This window comes from Cannabis sativa, chromosome 9, assembly GCF_029168945.1.
Source record: "Cannabis sativa cultivar Pink pepper isolate KNU-18-1 chromosome 9, ASM2916894v1, whole genome shotgun sequence".
Taxonomy (NCBI): domain Eukaryota; kingdom Viridiplantae; phylum Streptophyta; class Magnoliopsida; order Rosales; family Cannabaceae; genus Cannabis; species Cannabis sativa.
The window spans coordinates 4,750,780-4,770,656 of record NC_083609.1 but is presented as its reverse complement, the minus strand read 5'-3'; the positions used below and the strand labels follow the sequence as shown (position 1 = coordinate 4,770,656).

Genomic DNA, 19,877 nt, shown 5'->3' with positions numbered 1-19,877 from the left:
GGAATAGGTGGCTAAATGAGAAGAAGAGAAAGAGATGTGTGAATCATATTAGTTAGGGTTTTTTTAATTTGTCTTTATAAGAGAGAGAGAGTATTTTATTATTAATAATAATAATAATAAAAGAAGTGTATGCGGCTAAACTTTTAGTTTTTTTTTAAAATAAGAGTCACGTTCAGCATTGTTGGTCGACATGCCCTGTGTCACGGGCTCACCTTTTCAGGCAGCGGAACACCCGTGCGGCACCTTGACTTCTCTAAGCCAAGGTCAGCCTTCCAACCATCCGAGTAACAATGGGCTCATTTTTCGCGCGACCGTGTGCCTCGTGCACACTTCCGTCTCTCGAACAACTCCCGCCGAGTCATGCTCGCAAGCATCCATGAGTGCATCCATGCATCGAGGCTCTCTAGCCAATATACTCGCACTGTCCATAGGTTCCCACCATGGTAAGACAAATCCCAACACCGACGCTCACCTTGTCACTCGTGACCAAGGTAGCATGTGTGGCAAGATGCCAACACCAAGCTAACGTGCCAACGCTTCTATTATGCCCCATTCGATACTGTCCGAACAGTCTCCCTCGTCGCCCAAGGACTCCCATACGTCCATGGACCAATCCTCAAGGCGCCATGCCTCCACGCATGTTGGCAGGCCCTCCAGACAAGCCGCCAAACTAGTTGCATACATTAGACCTCTGTCCCTTTCCAACATGGTGCATCCGTCCCTATGCGCGTATGCAAACTAGCCCACGGATGACTACCCGTGTCGTCCCGTGTTGAGACTCGTGGCCTAGGCGCACCACGACGTCTCTTGGAGGATCTAGGCCACGTCCCATGCCAGCGGCATACCGGTAAGCCAAGGGAAACGTACCATTGAACCTCTGGCGGCATTCTTCGACACACTACTGGGTCGGCCCAATAATGTCCATGAGTACTCCAACTCATGGAGACATATGAGTCCCCTCGTGGTCCTCATATGCCCGCCCTACCAGTCCCCACTGACTAGTAGTAGCTCACTTAGCACCAAGGTGCAAGGGGTGGTGGAGAGCTGACACCAGGGTACCCCCTTAAAGAGCATTCTGAGCTTTTAGCATTATACCAGGAACATAGATGATTTTTGCTCTGTAGACATATGGGAAGCACCATATACCAAATCACCTAGTTTCGCCAAACCAATCGCACCATTCTATTTGTAGACCCAAATAAATGGCGAATACCAAGTCCCGTCCCGTTCTGGACAATATTAAAAATATTTACGAAAATGTCACTGCATACAAACTAAGCATCAGCATGCCACCTGCATGCGTCACAACATGCGCCACCACTTCACCACCACTTAGCCAACTTGTGGGCATCACTTAGCTTGTGACATGCCATCTTGGACTGCACGTAACACCCTGCAACACCATGTCCATCAAAGTTGGACGTAAAAATAGAATCAAAAATTAAAATATATATATATATATATAGTAATCATTTGTCACATTCCCACTCACTTTTCATGTCATTGGATATGAAATCTCCCCAAAACTTTTCTATCTCTATCACTATTTTTATTGGACATAAAAAAGAATTTTTTTTATAGTAGTGAGATCTCTACTCCTCATGCGACAACCACAAAGTAACAATTGCCAAAAGTTAAACATGGAAAAACAAATAATTCACAATTGATGAAGATGGAAGAGGTATACAATTTAAGAGCGAAATCATGACACAATTAATGAGTAATAACTCACAAATAATTCATAAATTAATTGAGATGTTATGTTCTAGATCACGATATTTATAAAAATGAGTAATTAATAATTTTTTTTTGGCAAATTAATAAGTGAATTAATGTTCTTATAAAAGTCTCTATTCATTTCTTATCTTATGGTTTTGGAATTTGGTAGTGTTACTAACTATATTGTTAGACTTGTAAAAAAAATATTAAAAGATACCAATGGTACTTAGTACCCTTTAAGATGTTATGTCACTATTAGTGGAATTAAGTATCGCGTCTCACATAATATAATGTTATAATTATGATAGAATATCATTAATCATTAATAAGACGCTACCTCAATATGATGCTAGACACCACTGGTGCGCAACAATGCCAAAAATAAAACTATATAGTTAGTCTTTGGAATTTGGTATACATTCACTTTTAATCAAGTATATATTGGTTTGGTAATTAAGTATGAAGAATGAAGTGTATTAGAGTGCATATTATTTGACTTCATGGCCAATTAATTAATAATGTTACGTATCCTTTAGGGATAAATAGCACTATAGTTATTTAAACTTTATAGGTACATAGTATGAGTAATGTAGTGATATATACACATACACATTTTTTTTATATACATTATTTAATTTCTACCCTAGACATAATTAAATATGAGAACTACATCATTTTAATTATGTTAACATTTGAGATTAATTGCATATTATTGTGAGTAGATAATCATGTAGTAGTATATATACCTTATTTATGATCTATAATACACCCTTAGTTATATATTACATTCATCATCAAGATATTCAAAATACATATTTGTTACTCTTTAGCATGGCTATTTACTCATCAAATTGTAGTAAATTATATATAGTAACATTAATATTGTTTATGATGATGATCAGTTTGTTTGGAATATGCTTAGGACAAAATAGTAGTGTTGGTCCTAGCTTTATTTTTGGAGATGCTTTGTTTGATGCTGGAAACAACAACTTCATACCAACACTTTCCAAGTCTGATTTTTATCCCTATGGAATCGATTTTGGTCAACCAACTGGTCGATTCACTAATGGCAAAACTGTCATTGACATCTTAGGCAAGACTATGTATATATATATACTCTTTTTGCTTTGATTTTCTTATGACAATAAGTTAATTAATCTTTTAATTATTATTAACAGGTGAAGAATTGGGTTACAAAGATTTCACTCTTCCTTACTTGTCTCCCTTATTAGCAATTACTGATGATAAATTATTAGAGCCAAGAGTTCTTGATCTGGGTGTTAATTATGCTTCTGCTGGTGCTGGAATTCTCAATGAAACTGGCAAAATATTTGTAAGATATATATATATATATATATTTATATAATAATAAATATATTTTTATTATTTTTAATTGTTTTGATTAATTTATGTTTATATATAGGTTGGAAGAATAAATATGGATGCCCAGATAGATAACTTTGAAAATACAAGGCAAAATATAATCTCAAGCATTGGAAATGATGGTGCTATGCAACTATTAATCCAAAAGGCTGTGTTCTACATTTCAATTGGCTCAAGTGATTTCATTCATAATTACATGATACCATCTATTCTTTCCAATGCTGACTTGGACTTAGTCCCTTCCCTAAAGTTTGTACAAAATATGATCTCAAACTTTGGAAACCAACTTACTGTAATTCTCAACTACCTCTATCTTTTTTTTTTCAAAAAAAAAAAAAGCGTGCTTAGAATTAATAAAAAGTAGTTACACATCACGGTCATTACATAAAAGGTTTACAGGTATGGTAGAAAGCGGGATACAACCAAATCTCTGGTGAATAAACGGTGGACAGCAAAATTACAAATCCTACTAACTTTAGAAAAAATACAAGTCCTCCTAACTAGCTCTATCTTTTAATTAATTTAATTTTTTCCTCATAAAATATTTGTGGTGTTATGTTATTTCATGTATATGCAGAGACTTTACAACTTGGGTGCAAGGAAAATTGTTGTGTTAAATGTGGGACCAATTGGGTGTACGCCAAGTCAGAGAGATGCAAATATATTATCATTAGACAATAATAATTGTGCTATATTCCCAAATAGACTTGCTCAAATATTCAACATGCAATTGAGAAACCTTATCACAGAGCTCACAAACAGTCTTGAAGGCTCAAAGCTTGTTTATGCTGATGTTTACAATGTTATGGAAGATATTATTGAGAATTACTCAAAATATGGTATTAATTATTAACTAACTGCAATATTTGCTTAATTAAGAGAATTATAATTAGTTGATTTTACTTAATTAATTAATGAACAGGTTTTGAAAATTCAGACTCTTCATGTTGCTATGTTGTTGGAAGGTTTGGTGGTCTAATCCCATGTGGTCCTAAATCAAAAGTGTGTTTGGAGAGAAACAAGCATGTGTTTTGGGATCCATATAATCCTTCTCAAGCTGCCAATGAAATCATAGCTAAGTCTCTTTTGGATGGTGACACTCACATTATTTCACCAAACAATGTTAGGCAACTTTTTCAGTCTTGATGTTTTGTTCATCCAACTACTCATCTAATTATATACTCTACAAAAGAGTTTTATAACACCAATTTCAAGGTATTCTCTCTATTAATTTTTTTATATATATATAAATAACTAGAAAAATAATTTGAAATTGGTTGTGTTTGCTTGGATGTGTAAATCATGTAATAGGACTTTGTAATGTAATTAAATTGTCACTATTATTGTGTTTGCGTTTTTATTTTTGTTGTTGTAATGGGCATAATATTATTACAATGGATGGTGTAATAGCCATTACATATATAATGAGAATATACATAATTGGTTTTAATAAAATAATACAATTTATCTAAAAATGGCTTTAATAACATTGTATATCTAATTTATCAAATTAAAATATGGGTAGTTTTATTGCATTTTATTTTATTACATTCTTATACTAAAGCAAACACAATATAATTCTAATTGCAATATGTTCAACAATAAACTAAACATTATGATCAATTTTCAATTGTTTTTATTCTATTATATTACATGCATATACAACAAAATCAAATAGTTTTTTAATTTATACTTACAATTGCTAAGATATAGATGGATTACTTTTATTTTGTGTTATTTTATTCAAGTTATTAAGTTATCAAAATTAATTTTTCATATTTTTGTACAAAATTTAGTTTAAGTCAAAAATTTACTATTAATTATGTTTGAGTAAATAGTGGCTAAATCGCTATTTGATTACGTTACCAACTAACCCCCCAAGGAAATTTTTCAAACTTATATTTTATTTGCAGACATGACTTTCGATCCAATATCATTCGTTAACTTTCAAGTTGGACTCTCCACGTATACATCTTGTACACCTAGCAAGTTTACATTGGTTCACACATAATTACATTTTTTTTAAAAGTCATTCTAAATGTAATTATTTTGTAAATAAAAAAATTTATATTATAAAATTTAAAGCCTATTTATAAAAACTAAAATAATAATAGAAAATTCTATAATGCACCCCTTAAAACGGATACACCGATACATCTCTCTCTATTTTAGTATCCGAAATAATTTTTTAGACAAATTTTTTCTCATGGTCATGTAAATTATAGTTATTTAAGATATCCTACAAAATTTTAAGAAATTCGGAAAAGTTTAACACGTCGAAAATTGCGTTCAAGCAGTGTGTTGCACGCGTGACTATTTTATTTTATACGCGTGTAAAATAGACTGTTTGAACATTGTTTTCTATATTGTAAATTATTCCGAATTTCTCAAAATTTTGTAGGATATCTTAAATAACTATAACGTACATGAATATGAAAAAAAAATTAGACTAATTTTTTTTCTAGATACCGAAACAAGTAGGGGTGCATCAATACATCCCTTTAAAGGGGGTGCATTGTAGAATCACCCAATAATAAAATATAGGGTGATTCTACAATGCACCCCCTTAAAAGGGATGCATTGATACACCCTTGACTTGTTTCGGCATCCAGAAGAATTTTTTAGTCTAATTTTTTTTCATATTCATGTACGTTATAGCTATTTAAGATAACCTATAAAATTTTGAGGAATTCTGAATAATTTACAATATAGAAAACAATGTTCAAACAGTCTATTTTACACCCGTATAAAATAAAATAGTCACGCGTGCAACACACTGTTTGAACGTAGTTTTCGGCATGTTAAACTTTTTCAAAATTTTTAAAATTTTGCAGGATGTCTTAAATAACTATAACATACATAACCATGAGAAAAAATTTGACAAAAAAATTATTTCGAGTGCTAAAACAGACAAGGGTACATCAATGTATCCATTTTAAGGGGGTGCATTGTAGAATTTCCCAATAATATATAATTTAAAAAAATTGAAAACTAGTTCTCCCTTTTATGTTTTTCTCTTCGGCTCACTCATGCACACAGATAATTGACATCGACAAACAAGAAGATGAAATCGCAAGTCCTCTAACGTTGTCACACCTCTCTTGTTCGTTATTGTAGATCATCACAGTGTCGCATCTATCTTATTCATCGGGTCTCAAATATTCCTCAAAGAAGGTGGAAGGTTCGAACTAGTGCTGGCTTCAATGGGATTAGGTTTTTGGGGTTTGGGTACTTGATCTCCGTCATGGGATCAGATCCTTCGTCGACAAGCGAAGGAGGTGGCGGAGAACCACACACACAAAGAAGAGGGTTTAAATCTAATATTTTAGGTTTGTGATGATTTGTTAGATGTGGATTTTTTTTATCGTGTGTGTGTTTTTTATTCTTTTTTTTTTTGGGTGATAATTTGGATTTGAGAAAATTGTGCGTGTGTGTTGATTTGGATTTGAGAAATAGGTTGTGATGGTAGTGGTGGTGGTTGTTACAGTGATTTCAATGCGGGTGGTATGAAAAAACATGAAGCAAAAAATAAACAATTTGGAAAAACAAAGTTTGTAGAGAAAAACAATATGTGTTTGTGTTTGATTTAAGGTATGGTTTCTTTGAGTTTTCGGGGTCATGGTGGTTTTGGGGTAAAGCACCTTGAAAAAACTAGCACCAAAACCATCAGGATCGAGACTTTTTATTTGGTTTATATTATTGAATATTGCATCCTTAAACTCCTTCAAAAAGGGCTTGATGAGCTGAAGTTGTTGTTGCAATGTAAGTTCATTTCTTTGAGCCAAACAATTAGAATTCAATTTTTTGGTGGTCGAACTCTTAGCTTCCATGAAGTTCCTGAAATGATCAAAATAGTGAGCTATAACATTATCATAATCATCAGTGACTTTACCATTCAAAATAAAGGTAGTGATCCTATTTTGCAATTGTACCCCTTTTCTTTTTTTAAAAAAATACAAATAATATAGGAATCTTACAAAAATAATTATTTTTTTTGTCATTTTTATATTTTTACTAGGGAAATTTGACATTATATACTTAAAAAAAGCATAAAGTGTTTTTATATGTTTCTTAAAAAAATGTAAAAATAATACCCTCCAAACATTTTTAATCCCAACAACACCCTTCTCATTTCAAACCCCCACTCTCCCTCTAACTCTCTCGTTTCTCTCTCTATCTCTAACTCTCCAAACCCACTCCCAACAAAACCCCATCGGACCACCAACGAAACCCCACCGGACCACGAGAAGCACTCAAGCCCCGAATGTTCACGAGCTCCGGCCGACCAAGACATCCCACGACCAAGACGACCCACGACCGAGAAGACCCATGACGACTTGCGACGACCCACGAGAAGCACCCGACAACCCACCACCATCGCACCACTTCCGGCAAAACCCACTCGCTTATTTTCTGCATTTTTTTTTCTAGTTTTTGACGATGTCGCGAAACATCGCTAAATGTCGCGAAACATTGCGAAATCATGAAACATCGCTAAATGTTTTCAATTCACAACAGCGCTTGTTTTCTACATTTTTTTTCTTCTAATTTTTGACGAGGTCGCAAAACATCGCTAGATGTCGCGAAATATCGCGAAATCGTGAAAACATCTCTAAATGTCTCAAATTCACAATATCGCAAAACACATCACGAAACATCGCTAAATATCGCAAATCATCACTAAACTTCATCCCTGACCTCAGATTTGTTCTATCATCGCTAAATATCGCTAAATATCGCAAAAAACTGGTAAACTAGAAGAAAAATACAGAAAACGAGAGAGGCCGTGAGAGAAGATGACGGCGAGGCCTTGCGACTGAAGTTCTGGGTCTGTGTGTTCGACGGTGAAGGTTCTAGGTTAGGGTTAACGCCGGAGAAATAGAGAGAGACATGGATGTTTGGTTTTTATTTGTTTAAGGGTAAAATTGGATAGAAAAATAGTGTGAGTATATTTTGCATGATGCAAAATATGCTAGCATGTTTTTAGTGGATAAATTAATTTTAACCATATAATATCAAATTTTCTTTTTACTAGCACACTTTTTTTTTATATATATTTTTACTGTATCAAGTTTTCAAAAATATTGTGTTAAAGTTTTAAAATTACAAAACTATTGTGTTTCAGCAAAATATAAACAACTAAGACAGCTAAAAATTAATTTAACAAACAACATGAAAATAACTATAAAACAACAAAAAGATAACTACAAAGTAACTAAAAAAAAAATATTGACCTTATTGCAACATGCAAAACAATATCAACTCTTCAATATGTTTTTGTATTACGAATTTTTTTTACTTAGTTTTGACAACTTGATTTATCTTTTTGTAATGCATTATTTTTTTATGGAATTTGTTGGTACATCTTCATACTTTCAACTTTTTTTTCTCTTTTTTTTTTTTTTTGAGTTAGTGACAACTAGAATGATAATTTATTTTTTAAAATTTAAATAAATAATTACATAAATAATAGAAATAATAAAATTTTATAATTTCAAAATGAGGTATATAATATAATAGGTAATATATAATTGAAAAAATCAGATTTATCCCTCCTAAACTATGACCCTTGTAGAGTTTTTGTCCTTGAACTTTTCTTTGTTGCAAAACCCTCCCGAACTATAAATGTCCCCCTGTGGTTGCATTCTGGTCATTATTTAAACAACCTATTCATATAGCATTAACATAACATTAATCTAGCACAATTCAAGAGTTTAGACAAAAAATAAATACATAAATAGTTGTCTAACGATAAATTGTGAGAGTATGTATGTGTTAGTTATGGTCAGTTATTCTGTTAAACTCCTTTTGAGAGTTAGTTATTTCTGTTAGTAACTAGTTAGACACTTAGGACAAAGCTATAAATAGCTTTAGGTCATTCATTGTAACTAGATATTTTTGGTTGAGACATCAAACTGTAAATACTTTTCCTGTTATATTCAATAAACGAGCTATACTGCTCAAGTTGTAACTTCACTTTCAGTTCAAGCATGGTTTGTACTGTTCTTGGATCAATGTTGTTGATTCCATAGGAATCGATCATTCCTTACAAACTGGTATCAGAGCTGGATGGATTCTTGAGCTTCGAAGAGGTAAGCTCAGTGTGGTTATGCGTGAAGAACATCCAGAGTAACAATGGGAAATGCAAAATTTGATTTGGAGAAGTTTATAGGCAAGAACGATTTCAGGTTATGGAGGGTGAAGATGAAAGATTTGTTAGTGCAACAAGGGATTCAGAAGCCTTGCATGGTGAAGACAACATCAAGAAAAAGACAGTGAAGGAGAAGACTAAAATTCTTGAAAAGGCACTCAGTGCCATTATTCTCTATCTTGGTGACAAGGTCCTGAGAGAAGTGTCTAAGGAAACAACAATTGCTGGCCTATGGAAGAAGCTTGAAAGTCTATACATGACAAAGTCCCTTACTAATCAACTGTTCTTAAAATAAAAGTTGTATTGAAGATCATATGGATGATTTCAACAAGATAATTCTTGATCTTGAAAACATAGGCATCAAGATTGAAAATACAGATCATGCCATAATTTTCTTGAATTCTTTACCTTCAGAAAGCTATGAATACTTCGTTGATACGATGATGTTTGGAAGGGACTCTTTGACATTGAAGGAAGTACAGAGTGCTTTGATGTCAAAAGAGTTGAAGAAGAAACAAGAACTAAATGGGCATAAGTCTGTAGATGGCCTACTGGTATCTCGAGGAAGATTTGATCAAAGAGAGAACAAGAACCATGGAAGCTTGAACAAAGGAAAATTTAAGTCAAAATACAAGAAAATGTGTTACATCTATCATAAGACTTCACATCTAAAAAAGGATTGTCCAGATTATGTGGAGACCGAAAACCAAATTGCAAATCTCTTTACAAAACCTATACCAGCAATGTCTTTTCAATTCTTTCTTAGCAAGTTGACACTCGACTTTGACCAGTGTTGACCGAGGTTTTCGGCAACTATTAAAATATAATTATAATGATGAGCTGTAAGAAAGTGAGATGAAGACTTTTTACGTGGTTAGGGCGTTAATGAGCCTTAGTCCACGAGCCACTGCTATTAATGGATGTATTTAATACAGATTCTACACTTAAGAGAATGTTTTTCTCTTAAATACAGAGAATGTTCTTGGTGAGTTTTCTCTCTTCTTGCTCTTTTGCAACCAAGATTCTCCGACCCCATTAAATGAGCTTTGAGGGGGTATTTATAGTGTTTTGGTGGGGTAATCCCTAGAATTGTTCTTACACATGTGTCTGTAAGTATCCATAAAGTTGGGCATTTCCGATGAATATACCATGGATGATGCATGGTCAAATCCCTAGGTGCTGTAGGGTTTTCATGGAGAGTGTCCTTTTTGTCTTATGATTGACGTGACTCTTCGCAGAGTAGCCGTCGCTAGACTTAAATGATCATTACTGTAGCGCTGCTGTTCGGGGGTTGTGCCGTCAGACTTTATTGCGTGTTACAGTCCCAACACGCTTCCTCCCATGCAGCATTAAATGCGACTTGATTTCTCGGGAGAGACCTGACACATCCCGGAGGGCCTTTACGCTATGCTAGCTTCCAAGAGTAACTTGTACTCCGGATGTCTCCTCCGGGACCCATGCTAATAGCGCTTCCTGGTGGCATAAAAAGACTTAGCAAATCTTTCCAAGTTATCTGATCCACGTGTCCCCTCTTGACTGGTCCATGTATTTTGGGCAAATTTTGGAGCAACATTTACCCCCCAAGCCTTGTTTACTTAGTAAAATAAACCAAGGCTTGTTCAAGTGTCTCCGGTTGACCCCTCGTTCCCCTAGCTCGAGCCTCGAGCGCGTGGGGGCACATTAAATGATGTCATTTAATGCAGCAATATGCTTGTCTGCAGGAATGTTTCCAGCCGCCTCCTCGGTCTTCTGATACGACTTGGGGGCGCGTGAAGGTGTGTCTAATAATGGCATTAAATGCGGCGATTCGCTTTTGCAGAGGTCGATTCGTTTCACGCCCCATGATTGATGCGGCGCATTGATGGTGTCAGACGGATACTCAAACGTTTCCACCGCCTTAATGGTAGATTGATCTGGTCCATTGATCTTTTGGGAATTCGAATCGTGCGTTTCCCCCACCGTGCGATTGGTAGGTGAAGACGCCTGTTCCTCATGCACTTTTGCCTATAAAAGCCACCACCTTTCCTTCATTTCGGTTACTTTTCATTCCTTGCCATTTCTGCTCGAATTTCTCAGAGAGAAAATTCCTCAAAGTAGCACAAACTGCTTTAGCACTTAAACACTCCTTTCAATTTTCCAGTGTTCGATTTTGCCGGTTGCTTCTCAACTCTCACTCAACCACACTCGCACCCCCGCTCAACAATCATCCGTAAGTTTCTTGCATCTTTAGATAATAGCATGCTTACATTTACTTCGTTTGTTTTCCGGGGTTCGCACTTAGAGGCTTCGGGTGTGTGAGTTGTTTAAGTTCTTCGAGTTCGCTTTATGTTTACTGTGTTAGTTGTAGAGTCGCCATTGTCATGCCTCTGTTGTAGGCATACAGCTTTGTTTGAAGAAGGCCATGTGTTCTTCGTTTAGCAATTGCTTAGGGCATAGGAAGGCTTTTCTCTTTTCTTTTCCTTTTTGCAAAACCACTTTTCTGCGATTTTACTGCACCCGACACTTGTTCAGGGATTCTCTCCTGAGTTTCCCAGGTGACACGTGTCCGGAGGGGGCCTCTTTCCAGCGGTTAGGGGACCCCCACTCCCTTCTTCCTGATTTAGGGTTTGGTATGGGGCCTAACTGCTGGGTTTTTTCTTTTTGTTTTTCTCAGAACATAAAATGTCTGCTTCTGGCTCGAAATCTTCGAAGAAGAAAGGGAAAAACATAGCCACCCTGGAGGAGGTTTCTCTGGGACCCGTTGCCCAGGAGGGGTACAAGTCCCGCGCCACTGGTTGGGAAGCGGCCGAGCTTCGATCGACCCTGACTTGCCCTCACCAGCTGGAGAACATCATTAATGTGGCCGGGATCAAACCCTCTACCTCAGGGACCTTCCACCGGCCTCCTCGTGACTCGGAGACGCCTAATCACAACTTTGACGGCTTCGGGGCTTGGAGTCAGACCCATTTGATGGCCGGTGCCATGCTCCCGCTCCAAGATTACTTTGTGAATTTTCTTGTATTTGTCGGCCTTGCGCCATACCAACTGTAATATCCAGATTAAAATAGTATTTAATTTTTTTTTTTTTTTTTTTGGATATTAATTGAGCGAGGATAATTATCTTGTTTCTTTGTGTTGTTAGTGAGTTGATATTATTGCTTAGAGTAGTTGTACCAATTTTCTAGAGAGAGTTAAAGTTGTATTAACTACGAAAGTAAAATATTATGGTATTTTTACAGAGTAAGTAATCGTTTAATTAAAGCCCAATATGAAGGTCCATTAGGGTTTTATAATATATTTAGTGAGTTTAATTAATTAATGTTAAAAATTCGTAGGTTTGGATAAATTCGCAGGATTAAAAACTGTTTTACTAAAATGATCATATCTGGAGTTCTAGAGCTCGGATTGAGGTGATTTCAGTGGCGTTGGAAAGATAATTTAAAGATCTATAAATTTTGTAGAAATAACTATATCAGAATTCGTAATTTTTCTAGGTCAAAACTAAGCCCTAAAGTTACGAGATTGAGAGATTACAATTTAAATTTAAAAGTTAGATATTTGTTTATTTAATAATTTATCATATTATTATTGTTATTATGTTAATATTATTATTATTCATAAAACTAAAGCTAATAAGAGTCAGAATAGTATAGGTTTCATTAACCCTAAAATTATATCGTTCTATTCTTCCCACCTATCTGAGCAAGACTAACCCTAAAAATTTTCAAGTCATCTTTCCATTACATCCTTAGCCAAATCTATACCACTCTTCACTCTCATCTTTGATCACCATCATCTTATGTCTATCGATCCAAGTAGCTTGATGTATTTGAGGTAAGAAACTCTACATTTACTTATTTATTGATCACAATAGGAGAATTTTCGTAGGTCTCCTTTTCTTATTTTTCAGAATGAAACATGTCTCAGTAAAACTGTCATATCTCTTTAAATACTCATCTGATTCTCGCAATCTTGGTGTCTATAGAAATCTTATTAAATTTCCTATAATTCTTATGAAGAAAGATTTTACAGAATCGAAATTTATCTATGTCAAAAATTAGTATTTTTACGCTGTTTGTTGTAAATTATTTTTTTATATTTTCTATATAAGTTGTTTCAGTAAAATCCGAATATCTCTCTGAATAATGATCCGATTCTAGCGATCTTGGTACTGTTGAAGAGATAATTCAATTTTCCAAATGTTTTATGAAGAAACCATTCACTAATTATTGATTATTCTAAGTCAAAATTATTGTTTTATTGCTGTAGTTCGAAATCCATTTGTTTCAGGATTTCTAGAAAACTGTTTCGGTATAATATCTATATCTCTTACGTTATAACTCCGATTTTAAAGATTTTAGTGTCATTAGAAAGGGAATTTGATTTTCTAAAACTTTTATGAAGAGAGTATTCTCTGATTTGGAATATTTCAGTATCAAAACTTTGTATTTCCGATGTCTCCTGTGATTCGTTACTCCATATTCCTCCTCAGAAATAGTTTCAGTAAAACTATCATAACTCCCTCAGTTTTAATCCATTTTTAATGATCTATATATCGTTGGAAAGATAATTGAATTTCCTATAATTTTTATGAAGGAAACTTTTACTGAATTCGTATAGTTATTGGTCAAAAATAGTATTCTTTCTGCTGTACTGTAAGAGTGTGAATTTTAATGTTAGGGCCTTGACCCATGTGTTATTATAGGTAGTAGTGACGAGATAACAAGTTTAAGCAGCGGGATTTGAGGTAAGGAAATTAGATAGTTTTGTATGTGTTTATCTACATAAATTTAAATTCTTTATGTATTGAAATATGACTTATGATTTGTTTTTATGAATATGTATATGGTACTGAGAATGTGTGGTATGGACACAATATGAGTTTGTGAATTGATACATAGATTATGGTTGTATGACTTGTATATGTTGTATGTTGTATGTTGTGTATTGTATGTTGTATGGTGTATGGTTTATGTTGTATGTTATATGTTGTATGCTAACGTCTCAGGTAAAGTGAGGGACCATGGTGGGGTATGATACGGGATAAGGCCGTTGAATGTAGAGATACCCTACCCTACATTTTACTGAGTCGTGTATGAGATTGTTATGGTGGGTATGATACAGTGATGTTACTGTTGAATATAGAGATACCCTATCCTATAACAATGGTAGGGCTGCTTAGGCCCATGTTATTATATGGGCATTAGGCCAGATATTGTAGGGTCAGGCTAGGCCCGGGTTATGTAAGTAATGGCTATGATATGCCAATGTTGTGATAATGTTATTATTATCTATAGTATTGATATGATTATGTTATGAGTATGATATTGGAGTTATGATCTCTGTATATGTGTACGGTGTGAACAAATAGTATAGACTTGTATGATAAAGGTTTCCATATGTACAGTTATTTGGTTATAGTTATAAAAGAGCATGTATGATATTGCTAAAACTTAATAAATACATTAATGGTATGTGTGATATTATATGGTATTGTTTGATAAGCATTTCCTTACTGAGCTTTTAGCTCACCCCCCTTACTTTCCCCCTACAGGTATTAGACAGGGAAGTATGTATAGTGAGCAGGGTCAGTTCTGGTACGTATACTGTGAGCGGCTACGGGCGGACAAACGATCTAGAACGCCAGTGGTGCCTTAGTTTTATTTTAAGCAGTTGATAAATCTAACACAGTGGAAATGCATTATTTAAAATTATTTACTTACTGTATCTTGTTTTACAAATGAAGGATCCTTCTCTGTTGCATTTTGATTTTTTTTAAAATCCACTGTTGTATTTAAATTATTTTTTTTATCTTTTCAAATTATGCATGAAAATAGTATTTTTGTAAAATAAGGCAAAATATCGGGGCGTTACAGTTGGTATCAGAGCCGATCGTCCGTTAGCCCGAAGGATACTCACGGTATACATACAGAAGACTGAAAAAGATCCCTCTCACTATTATGTAAGTGTTAGTTTTAATTTTCTTGGTATTGCCATTAATAGTTTTATATGTGATACATAGATTTTTGTTAAAATATGTTTCCTAGAATTAGTGCCTCATCTGTAGTGGGTGCTTAGAGAAATTAAGAGTATATTACCTGTTATGATTGATTACACTTTTTATGAAGAATATGAATAGGTTTTATTTTTCTTTATTGTCTTGAATTGAAACTAGGAAGGACAGTGTTCCTTTCTTGAAAATTTAGAATAAATTATATTAGGAATTCATAAGACTTTGTTTGATAAATAGAATATTACTAGTTAAGCTTGACAACATTAAGTTTAGATATATTCATGGAATCTTCTCTCCCTATAATTGAACTCTTTTGTTTCTATTAAATTAACCTTTCTTGTAAGAGCTCACACATGAAACTAGAAGATCAGTTAGAATCAATGTGAAAAGAACGACCAATAGAGGTGGGGGCTAAGGATGTGTGTTCCGCTGACCCACAGATGGTTGATGTTCTAGAAAACCCAATAATAGTTAAGGCTAACGATCTAATAGAGGTATTGGAAGAACTACGAGCATGACTAAGACAATTTGTTGAAGAGTTTTCACAGGCTCAGCAAAATATCACCAACACTAGTAGTGGAACTTGAAGCACATAATGAAATGTACCAATAGCCAACTAAGTACCGACGCATATATTTTCACCTATCTATGAATGGTTGAAGAAGCGATCTCTACACCTAGCCATGAATGGAAGCCCAACATATAGGAAGTAGGGATGACTTAGAATAGTAGACGTTATACCAGACTGGGACAGTATAATTTACGAAACCTACTTATTAAGAAGGATGAAATAATAGATCTTTAAGGAGAAGGTACTATCTTGTTGGATATTCTATAAGTTACACACTCTTAAGTTAGATGGTAAGAAGTATGAGTACTGTATGCAAAGACATTGGAGATAAGTATGTTATAGAAATGAGTCAGGAGAGGACGATGCCATCATATAGAAAGGAGTGTAGTGTGCTGAATAGAATCCAAAATGAGAAGTTAGAAAGAGACATGATAAAATTACTAGAGGTAATAACTTATGAAGGTATCTTAAACACTAAGAGATAAGCAGAGCATCAACAAATATTAGATTACCGAAGGAAAGTTGTAAACTTTAAACTCAAGGTCATCTACTTGGTGGAGGAGATAATAGAGAAAAATGTGTATGGCTTCGACAGAGACATTTTCAAAGGAGAAAGACAAAAAAAGGTCCAGGCACGGCTAACAATTTGGGTACAACATGAATGAGAGACAACTAAGAGGGTGACTACTCGAAATTGATCACAACTACACAACTAAGAGATTGTGGATGCAGCTTTGTGGCGGGTGTACAACAAACAACTATAGAGAGTAGATCGCAAATTCAAAACTTGAGAAAGAGGAGGAATTAGCATTCAAGGGTGACATCCCTAGATTCCAAATACTCACTGATGCAACAACAATGGTGTGGAGTATAGCTCAATGAGAAAATGTTAGGAAAGCCTCACTTAGAGACAGGAGAAAAGTGAGACACAATTAGGACCAAAGTAACATATATTGAAGAATGTCATGGCATGTCAAGGACTATACAAGTTTTTGATAAGTGTTGGGATTAGAAAATACACTCATGCAACATAAAGGAATTCAAGGCACAACGTAAGCAAAGGATACTACAATCCAATTACGACTTATATTATGGGCAATAGTATAAGTATGTTGGAGTGTCATCTAATGAGAAACTAAGAGGAAAACTCACAAAGTCCAAATTTCGCCGAAAAGAGATGGTGTTTCTAGGCCCTATAGTGCCCGAGAAGAAAATGACTATGGATTTGTCAAAAGCTAAAATTGTTAAGAGCAAAAAAAAAAGGAAAAATATTAGATATTTTTCTCAATCTAAAAAGCCAGTAATAGAGATCTTTGGAAGGACTCTCTCAAGCTGACAATAACTAACTTATTGCACACTACTAAGTCTTGTCCAATTGAAAGTGCAAAGTTAGAAGAAGAAAAAAAACAAGATAGGTATTGATAATTTGGTGGCGTTTGGATGTAAAATGAGACGCTTGAACAAATTATTGACTTGTGCTTAAAGGTAGTATGGGAAGTAAGAATAAAAAATTCCTGACTAAGGAATTATAAATAGTGAGTCTCCAGTAATAAATCAAATACAAGTAGGGGTATAGGAGGTATAATAGTGATGGACAGAGTAAGGTCTGTTCGGCATAGTTTGCAAATTATATATATAGTATCCTTACCCTGATAACTTGGATGATCAATACATTATGAGATTGGTATGGTTGACTTATTGTTAAAAGTCAACAAATAATAAATAGTTGGGCTACGATAAGCTATGGTAGGATTGAACTTATTTTAAAGGGGTTATTAGTGTACTATCTATGTTTTAATACATATATGTTATAGTCTTAAGTAAATAATCAGTATTGGAATGTATGTTTAAGAGATTTGGAAGATTTAGAGGTACAATTAAGAAGTTGAGATATTTTTTTTTTTTTGGTGAATTAAAGAAGGCTACAATATATATAGGATATGAATATGGCTGGAATAATCAATGCTATGATAAGTATGAAGTTATGTGATACCTCAGATGGCTGGTATATTAGAAGAAGCAATCATTGAACATAACTATCAGAATCTATCGGCATTACAGATTTAAACTTCATCACTATATCGATGTAATACCAAAGTAGATAAAAGTTAGTATAGAAAACTAGCTAATCTCATAATCAAGTCAACTTGATTGAAGGGGGTAATGGAGGACCAAGCACCATAAGAGAGATTAGCAAAGAAAATACAAGAGAGTGATACAAAAATCAGACAACAAAAGGATCCAAAGACGATTATCTTGGAAAATGGGAAGTCATGTCAAGTGCAACGAATGCATGGATAAAGGAAATTAAGAAGTGAACGTTAGACAAAAAGGTGGTCGGATAGATAGTTAAATATTTATACATAGAAGACCTTTTAAAGAGATTCCATGTTTATTTCCAAGTGCCATGGAAAAAGTATCTATCGATGAGTAACAACTATGAAACTGCAAGAATGACACCGTAGCTTTACAGTGGAAAAAAAAAAAGACAGAGAGAGAGTAAGATTTTAGTCTGTAATAACATTCAACGAGAGAATGGGAATAATTAAAGAGAAGTTTGCATAAGATCTTTTACCCTACTCTTTGTGTTTGTTATTTTGCATTGTTTAATGTGTTCTCAAGTGACATGTAAGGATGTTCATTTAGAGAATAAATACTGTGACTCTAAATGGCATGTAAGGATGCTCATAGAAGAATAAATAATTTTACTCTTAATGGCATGTAAGGATGCTCATAGAAGAATAAATAATTTCACTCTTAATGGCATGTAAGGATGGTCATAAGAGAAAGAAAAACTTTTCATATATTACGAGCATGTGATTGCAAAACTTATGTATTCAAAGCATGTATATGTAAGTTATTATGATGGAGTATATTTTGGTATTTAAAGTAATGTATAGAGAAATAATAATACTTAATTAAGTTGTGTATATTTTATGTGTTATGGATTGACCGATAAGACATAGGTTAAATGCATGTTTATTGGGTCCATATATATATGGTAGATAATGAGGTAATGCAGTAAGTGGTGAAAGACATGACGACTCAACACCCCGAGTGTTGGTAAGTTAAATTTCGAGGACGAAATTTCTTTTAAGGAGGGTAGAATGTAATATCCAGATTAAAATAGTATTTAATTTTTTTATTTTTATTTTTGGATATTAATTGAGCGAGGATAATTATCTTGTTTCTTTGTGTTGTTAGTGAGTTGATATTATTGCTTAGAGTAGTTGTACCAATTTTCTAGAGAGAGTTAAAGTTGTATTAACTACGAAAGTAAAATATTATGGTATTTTTACAGAGTAAGTAATCGTTTAATTAAAGCCCAATATGAAGGTCCATTAGGGTTTTATAATATATTTAGTGAGTTTAATTAATTAATGTTAAAAATTCGTAGGTTTGGATAAATTCATGCAGATTAAAAACTGTTTTACTAAAATGATCATATCTGGAGTTCTAGAGCTCGGATTGAGGTGATTTCAGTGGCGTTGGAAAGATAATTTAAAGATCTATAAATTTTGTAGAAATAACTATATCAGAATTCGTAATTTTTCTAGGTCAAAACTAAGCCCTAAAGTTACGAGATTGAGAGCTTACAATTTAAATTTAAAAGTTAGATATTTATTTATTTAATAATTTATCATATTATTATTGTTATTATGTTAATATTATTATTATTCATAAAACTAAAGCTAATAAGAGTCAGAATAGTATAGGTTTCATTAACCCTAAAATTATATCGTTCTATTCTTCCCACCTATCTGAGCAAGACTAACCCTAAAAATTTTCAAGTCATCTTTCCATTACATCCTTAGCCAAATCTATACCACTCTTCACTCTCATCTTTGATCACCATCATCTTATGTCTATCGATCCAAGTAGCTTGATGTATTTGAGGTAAGAAACTCTACATTTACTTATTTATTGATCACAATAGGAGAATTTTCGTAGGTCTCCTTTTCTTATTTTTCAGAATGAAACATGTCTCAGTAAAACTGTCATATCTCTTTAAATACTCATCTGATTCTCGCAATCTTGGTGTCTATAGAAATCTTATTAAA

At 34.0% G+C, this 19,877-nt stretch overlaps 1 protein-coding gene and 1 long non-coding RNA gene across 3 annotated transcripts; both read left to right on the top strand.

Annotated features, from left to right (window-relative positions):
• Positions 1 to 2,467: 2,467 nt before the first annotated feature.
• On the top strand, positions 2,468 to 4,462 carry LOC115724088 (GDSL esterase/lipase At4g16230). 2 transcript variants are annotated; one of them, XM_030653544.2, is made up of 5 exons: positions 2,468 to 2,812; positions 2,898 to 3,052; positions 3,143 to 3,394; positions 3,680 to 3,941; positions 4,025 to 4,462. In XM_030653544.2, exons 1-5 carry the CDS (start codon positions 2,473 to 2,475, stop codon positions 4,246 to 4,248), a joined length of 1,233 nt encoding a protein of 410 aa, XP_030509404.2. In that variant the 5' UTR covers positions 2,468 to 2,472; the 3' UTR covers positions 4,249 to 4,462. The 2 variants fall into 2 exon arrangements, with proteins under 2 accessions (XP_030509404.2, XP_060960557.1); XM_061104574.1 differs by lacking the exon at positions 3,143 to 3,394 and having other exon boundaries at positions 2,473 to 2,812.
• Positions 4,463 to 13,357: 8,895 nt separating this feature from the next.
• LOC133031157 (uncharacterized) lies at positions 13,358 to 15,419 on the top strand. The gene is made up of 2 exons (XR_009684643.1): positions 13,358 to 13,979; positions 14,787 to 15,419. It is a non-coding gene; the product is annotated as an uncharacterized LOC133031157 (long non-coding RNA).
• The last annotated feature ends 4,458 nt before the right edge of the window (positions 15,420 to 19,877 follow it).